Here is an 8,055-nt window from a genome sequence, read left to right as displayed (position 1 = left end):
CCCCGCAGTATTACATCTTAATAAAAAGCCAAGTAAAAGGTGTCTACCTGAAAATGAGGTGGCTGACTTTGAACTGGGTCTCGATCACGCCCGTCGTCCTCAGTCGTACTCGCAGAACATCCGTCTCACTGGGCACATAATCTGGAGAAGTGATGCGGGCCATGTTCTCAAAGAAACTACAAAATGAGGAAGAGGAGGGAAAGAGAGTAAGAAAGGTGCAAAAAGGTGGAAGAGGAGAAACGAGGGGGGAAAGAAAGAGAGAGGAAGGAAAATTTAATAAGCTGCAGACAAATATGAGATCAAAAGAGAATAAAATCAGGTATCAGTTGCGGGTGTGTTGACTCGTACATTGTGTGTGCGTGTGTGTGTCGTGGCCGTGTCAGCTGCCAGACGGCGTGTAGGGTGCGCAGTGATAAGGCTGGAGCCCCAGGGGGCGTAGCAGCTCATCACGATGAATATTCACACTGTGGTTTACCATAATAACACACTGAGGCTAGGCTTTCAAGCACAGATTAGCTATTAATACAGCTAGTGTAATCAACTGTATCGTGTGTGCACGCGCTCACTGAGATGGGATTTTTTTCAAACACACACACACACACACACACACACACACACACAGTGACGTCTCCAGCTACCTGAACTGACTGTGACATTCTCAACTAGTCAACCTGAATCAGTTTCTTGAACGGCTACACACATCCTGCTGCTTGAAAAAACACACTGCCTGCGAGTGTCTGTTTGTGCTTCTGTCTTTGTGAGGACCATTCTGAGGTTTAGAGAGAGCGGTCATTGTTCAAGTGAGTACATTTTGACCAGTCCCTAAATTCTGTTCTAAATTATTTTTAGGCACTTGTGGGCAACAGAACAAACTGTAAACTGAACAGTGACCCAATCACCGCCACCGCCACCTGAGGACTATAAGTCAAATATTCATGCTCTTTTTTGGTCTATTTTGGCCTCTACCAACTTCCAAGGGAAAATATTATGCTCTTTAGTTGCTAAATGCTCCACTGTGTTTACCAGTGGCTACCTGTGTCTGTCTGCTGCTTGGTACTGAGCAAGTAATATAGAGTGGATTTAACAGAGACAACTGAAAACTGCTGCCTGCTGCACTGTAAAACCAAAACAATGTGCTGAAAGACACTAAAATGCTCCTAAGAGCTGAGGGAAACTATACCCACTCTGTAGTGACAATGTGAAAGGGATCACTCGTGATAAACCCACTGCACGCTACCTGCTCAGTACCAAACAGCAGACAAAGTTAGAGACTAGCTGGTGAACACAGTGGAGCATTTAGTGGCTAAAGAGTCAAATATTTCCCTCAAAACAGCAAGTTGTGAATATTGGACTTATATTTGTTGGCCAGAAACAAGCCCTCAAATGAATAATGGTGTTGTGGCTTTGTAACTGTTGGATGTATAAATAAATACAATAGAAAAAGCTTAATGGGCAAAAACTGTTGAGACGATCAACAGGTTTTTACCATTATTATTACTGATGAGAATAATTGTCGAACTACAAAACATTTCCCTTTTTTTTCAGGTTAAGAGTCTGGAAAATTCATTATGTCAATGAGGGTCCTCACAAGTCTAGAAGTACAAGTGTGTGCGTGTGTGCGTGTGTGCGTGTGCGTGCGTGCGTGTGTGTGTGCTGAGGAAAGCGGAGGGTGATGTATGGTGGCTCTCAGTGGGAACCAGTGGGCCTGTCGGTGTAGATAACCCCAGAGCTGAGGCCTCTCGCTGGGGTAGAGGATGAGAACAGACGGCCTCCTGGTGGGTCCCAGCTCCGTCTTACTTCTGCATCACACACACAGCATCCCCTCTTTACTTGTTTCTTATTTCCAGTCTTCATCCTTACTTCTTTACTTTCATTATGGTGCCTGCACACGTTTGACTTCTTCTTAAATATGCACATATTTAACACCAGAACCCGCCAGGGGTGGCTGTATACCTAAAACCGCCAACGGGTAAAATTTACCTGCTATTAAAATGCATTGATTTTTAATGTACAAGCAGTCTGTGCTTTGGCCAATGGGAGCAACCTACTGCCCCAACAACACCGGCATTTTAATAAGTCTCAGTTTTCAAAACACACTATAGTTTTGTCTGTCACACAATCACATTAATTGTAGCACCTGACCGCAGTGTGGCTATTACATGTCACACTCCCAGGTTACACCAAATACCTATAGTAAAAACTCTATCTGTAGTTTGGCTCCCCTAAAATATTTTGTTAAAGAGTGGCCTTAGTCTGGGTGCAGATGCTACTGAATGATCATAGAAATATTCTATAAATGTTTTAGGAATACTACAACCAACTGCGTGTCTATGATCCTCTCACTTCTCTGCGATTACGTTTCTACTTTCTTTGATCATGAAGGTGACACTACTTTATAGTAGTATAGTACTGCTATAATATCACATTCAGTATTTAAAGTATATAGTTGAGAGAATATAATAGATCCAAGAGGAAACTGACCATCAGAAACTCTCAACAGATGCAGCTTCATCACTCATGGCAGTAGACAGAAGGCATTGCCATTAGCAACATGAAGAATGATTATCTAAATGCATGAAATTAATAGTGCGAAAATAATTTAAAATTTTCCTGGTGCTTAAAGGTATAAATGCCCATTATTTAAATTTGACTATATGTAGACATTTGCTATATTACGCAGTTTTAGGAAAAGTCAAAGACTGGGGGACCTTAATATTTTATTCAAACAAAGTTACACACAATTGAATAACAGCTGCAGGTAAATTTGACCCTTTGGCGGTTTTAGTTTTAAACATTATATTTAAACATTCTCACATTTATTTATACCTTGTATGCACACAGCCAAACCCAATACAGAACAATACCATGTTTGTTTTTTAAGGTTGTAATTTGGATGTATATAAGAGTCGTGGAGGTAAATAAAATTACAGTTTACTTGGGTTTGTCTACCTTTCTCTTTCCTTCCCACAATCCAGACTCTGATTCCCAGTGACAGCGAGCACACGGCTGAGCATCAGCTGCTAAGTCCAGCTAATTAGACCCCTGCATCTCCTCGGCACAGCGTGAGTGTGTGCTGGAAGAGTACTCACTACAGCGCAGAGTCATTGAGCTCGTATTCGTATCCCCGGGCCGCCGCGGCCCTCACCCCCTGGTCAGCCCACAGACAGGACAGGGCGTGGCTAAGGAAAGGAAACAGCACCTGTTCTTCGTCAAAACACCGGCCACATGACAGAACAGAATGGGCGTGGACCTGCAAGAAGAGACAGAGACAGACTAATGGATGGATGGACAGCTGGTCAGGGAGGAGCAGAGACCAGATGGAAAAAAGGATGCGAGTCAGAAAAAGTTTAGGAGTCTTTCCAATCAGTATAGATCCTCAAATGAATGAATATGCACACAAACACGTGAAAATACATGCACACAAACACACACACACACACTGGTGACATTTAATAGAGGAAATACGTTGGTCATCATCTCCTAGCAGGAAGTGCTGAGTGGGTGGATAGTGTATGAGCTCTGATAACTTTGACAATAAAGTTTAAATCAAATTGAACCTCACAATCAAACCACCCACCTACCATCTAACTTTCTGCTCTCTGTCATGCAAACAAACTGTCACTGTATGTGTGTTTGTTTGCGTGTGTGGTGCCAGAAGCAGCAGCCGTGGATGCAGTGCTGAGATGCTGCTCTCTACTGGAGATCTGGACACAGTGCAGTAAAACCAGCAGCATAAAGCTTGGAGAAGATCTGAATAAGAAAGAGACTAATTTGGAGAAAACGCTGACTCTGATTTTGTATTAACTAGAATTACCTCCCTGCGTTGTATGCCTCTGCCAGTCAATCTGCAGTTTACATCTATGTCTGTCCAGACTCATACAATATATGTGAGGACTACTTGGAAGGAACTAAATCAAAAGGTATAAAGTGTAATGGAAGCTTAATGGAAGTTATAACTATATTGATGATACATATGTATGATTCCAGTGAATATACATTATACATGTACTTGATTAGTAAAGATGGATTCTTGTATAGTTTATACAAAATGAGGTTCTTTTGTTTTCTCCTGGTGATGTCTCTCTATGAGCTGTAGATGAAACTCACTCACACGATTCCCATTAGCTAGGCCCACTGCACTACATTGTGTTCAGTCACATGATTGGGATGATGATTGTAACTCAGATTGAGGCAAGAAGTTTAAAGCAGAATGGATGAGATAGAAACATGAAAGCCTGTATTGTGCTAATTATTGTTTAGTTTTTATTGGCTAAAACCACACAATGACCTTTGAGTCAAAAGTGTCACCAATTCAGAGTCTGACCAACTATGAATTATGGTCCCTTCTGTTTCTGAGTTAGGGTGTTGACATTATTTCACAGTTATGCTGACCTTTCATTGCTGTATCCCATTAAACATCTGTATGAAATGTTAACCAATAGCTACCGAATCAATTCTTGAGTTATGACCACAAACGTGTTTGTCAAGGTTGTTTTCACGTCAAGGTGACCTTTGAGTCAAAAGTGTCGTCGAATCATTGTGCGACCAATTTAGAAAATACTTCTTGAGTTATGGGCAACGATGGTTTTTGTGAGGTCACAGTGAGCTTGACCTTTGACAAAATCAGTTCGTCCTTGAGTCCAAGTGGACGCTTGTGCAAAATGTGAAGAAATTAAAATTCCCTCTAAGTGTTTCTGAGATATCGCTTTCACAAGAACGGACAGTCGGACAGATAATATCACAAGAAAAAGAAAAAGGTATGAAATGCCAGACAGACAGACAGACAGACAGACAGACAGACAGACAGGTTGACTACCTTGTTCCTGTTGTTAGCCAGGTTGATCCGGAGGACACCCATGCCATGGAGGACAAACTTCATGGAGGTAAGGAGGTTATCCAGCACTGCAGGCTGCCAAGATCAAAGTTCATCAGTTAAATTTATGAGTTGCCATAGCAATGGGACAAAATTAAAATTCTGAAAAAAGCCTAGTTGTGCCACATCACACCAAAAAACTGTTAAAATAAACTGCACAGTTTAAAAAATATGTTTTCACCTTGAGTCACAACCTTTACACTGCCAGCAGTGTTGAATATTGCTGTCTGTACTAAACACTTACATCACTTTATCTTATGATTACATTTCCCCCAGTGCAGTGTGGGTTTTCCAGTTGATTGTTTTTGGATATTGTCTGTAGTTATTGCATTTAAAGTTGAACTGATTGAGGTTTTGGCCAAAACAAAACATGCTCTAAACACAGCACTGACATATGATCACTTTATAAAGTTGCTATGGCAAACTTATCTTGTATTTACACATCCAGACAACAACAACAACAACAACATTAGTACTTATACTGGATGTTTCTGATCACCGAACAAAGTCTAATATTCACTCTCTTTTAGCTCCATTTCAGCCTCCACCAACAATGCTACTAGCTGGCTCTTTAGCCAGTTGTCTGCTGTTTGGTGCTGGGCAGGTAGTGAACAGTTGGTTTATTAAAACTCTTTTGTTGAAAAAGGCTGCCTACTGCAACTGAAGATTACCTTATGAGAGCGAGGATACAAAGTTGTGGGTCATAAAACAAAAAAAACAGTGAGCTGAAAAATGCTCTGAAGAGCGGAAGGGAACTGCAGAGTCAGGTGATTATTCTCTGTGGATTTGTCAGTGTAAGTGACTTCTTTCGCGTGACATTATTATTATTATTATTATTATTATTATTATTATTATTATTTGATCCATTATTATTATGAACATATTGATTAATGAAGCTTAAAGATGTCAGAGCTGTAGACAAGCTTTATGTTTGTGGATAATGTGGATATTAACACAGGGTTAAGCTGGCGATTCCACTGTGGGCCCTCAAAATTTTTGGAACAATCGAAGGTAAGTTGGCTGGCCTTGAACAGACAACCAACTACGATCAAATTACTTGTGCACTTCTTTTCCGCTGTGCCTTAAAAATTGTGCATATATACTGTATATGTAGGTACATGTGGGGCATATTGTGTATGTTTGCATACATCACACCTTATGGAGCAGCTATCAAGCCAACTGAGAGTGTAAGACAGTGAAAGTGCCATGTAACTCACATAAATCAATGTCATAACTCTGCTTTAGGGCTTGGAAAACTTGAGACTTTAGTGATGAGCAGAGCGACTCCTGCAGAGAGCTGAGTGTGTGTGTGTGTGTGTGTGTGCGCGTGTGTGTCATACTCTCCGTCACTCTCCTGCCAACTAAAGATAAGCTTCACATTCCATCACGATTCTATCACAGTCTTCTCTCTCTCTCTCTGTTTCAGTGTCCAGACTGAGATGTGTTGCTCTCCCGGTGAAATGTGTGAGGTGAGATAACTCAGTGAGGTGACATCTTAGACGAGAGCTGGGCTGAGGGCTACTGACACCGTGGCATTAGGGACAAATTAGTCTCTTTCAAGAGAACTTCTGCTGACAGCGCCGTATTGATTTGTGTCAGAACTAAGCTGCTTTGTGCGTTTGTCTCTCTCTCCCTCACCATTACTGTCATCTGCTTAGATATGTGATTTCATAATAATAACACATTCTTACAGTATAAAGAAACAATAAATACTGGATCTTGATTTATGACCATAAACATAACTGAAAATCATGCAGTTGGTGAAGTTAGTGATGGCAGACTTAAGGTTTGAGAAGAGCATTTGTACATCAACTGAAAAATTCCTATTCTGTGTTGTAGTGCTCATGAGCAAGACGATGAACCTAGATCTGCTCTGACTAACACCAGGTTCAGACTACACCATATTTTGTTCTGTTAATGGTCACTGTTTCAGATTAGGTGATTACACACTCAAAGGTAACAAAAAAACTCACTGCGTTTCACATTAATGTGTCATTAATGTGTGCTGACTGATACTTGAGAAAGGCTTATGTACTGAACTTAAAACATACTGCAGCCACAAGAAAGTTATCTTAAAGGGCAGTAATGTGGAGAAGAAGTGAAAAAGAAGAATACAGAATTGAAAATATTTAAGAGGTCAGCTTTGCCAATGTTCCCATCCTATGAAAGAAAGGAAACACACTCAACACACACACACACTCATAAGATCAGAAGGATACACAATGTATTTTGGTGAGAAAGACTGAAAGTAAACAGTTTATAAGAACACTTCACAGGGCACCTTTGTAGTCAATATAATGTATTACATGTATTACACTACAGCCCCTAAAATGTACCCTGGGGTTGAATCAATAGCAACACAAAGACAGCATTTACTGGATTTATTAAATTGCATTATATTGTAAGGGTGCTAATCTGTCCACCCTTTGACTTACAACAAATTAAATTACTGCCCCTCTCATGTCTCTGATCCAGTTGTTGTACTCTCGTCTTTGCCTTCAGTTAGTGTTCATTCTTCCTTCCTTCCTTCCCTCCCTCCACCTTTGTCCTCCTTATCAATTGTTTCCAAGTTCCTCCCTCCCTGACTCAAGGCTTACTTTAGTTTAGTGTTGACAGTAAAGGTGGAAGGCGGAGGGAGGAGGGAGGCCATGGATAAACCCCCTACAACATCAGACACTTGTGCATGTACAATTTCAACACACACAATACATTACTCCTATTAGACAAACACTGTGCCATTCTTTCATTTTTACTGACCAATGTATGTCTGCACGCACACACACACACACTACACACAACACACACACACACACACCACAACAACCACAACACACACACAAACACACAGACCACACAACAGCCTGGGGCCAGCAGGTGTTGTCATGTGTATGGGTAATCTGGAATCCACCATCAGCTTATACGTCCACCTCTCTGGAAAAGTATGTTATGGGAGGTAAAAAGACAACATGTTTTCACCCAGTGTGTGTGTCGTGTGTGGTGTTTGTGTGTGTGTGTTGTGGTGTTGTCATTCAGTCAGTTTTAAAAGGGAAAGTCCAACAGGAACAGAAACCTCACAACACCTTCCTACCACGTGTTCGATGGTGTTGCCAACTCTGCTCTGTGGACTATTTAATCATGCTACGCTAACACAGACCTGGATTCAGTTCCCACCGCAGTGTTTT

General features: G+C 41.1%; 1 protein-coding gene across 1 annotated transcript in view; it reads right to left on the bottom strand.

Annotated features, from left to right (window-relative positions):
• Window positions 1-8,055, bottom strand: part of gnav1 (guanine nucleotide binding protein (G protein) alpha v1) — a gene marked incomplete at its 3' end in the record, with an annotated part of 24,959 nt that overhangs the window by 11,773 nt on the left and 5,131 nt on the right. Inside the window, 3 exon segments of the mRNA XM_035660981.1 lie at window positions 48-176; window positions 3,090-3,250; window positions 4,817-4,909. Coding sequence (XP_035516874.1) covers window positions 48-176; window positions 3,090-3,250; window positions 4,817-4,909 — 383 coding nt within the window.

Source organism: Morone saxatilis, unplaced genomic scaffold, assembly GCF_004916995.1.
Source record: "Morone saxatilis isolate NCDOM2014 unplaced genomic scaffold, NCSU_SB_2.0 Contig17, whole genome shotgun sequence".
NCBI classification, from domain to species: Eukaryota; Metazoa; Chordata; class Actinopteri; family Moronidae; genus Morone; species Morone saxatilis.
The sequence above is the reverse complement of the archived record's forward strand: the minus strand, read 5'-3'. Positions and strand labels throughout refer to the sequence as shown.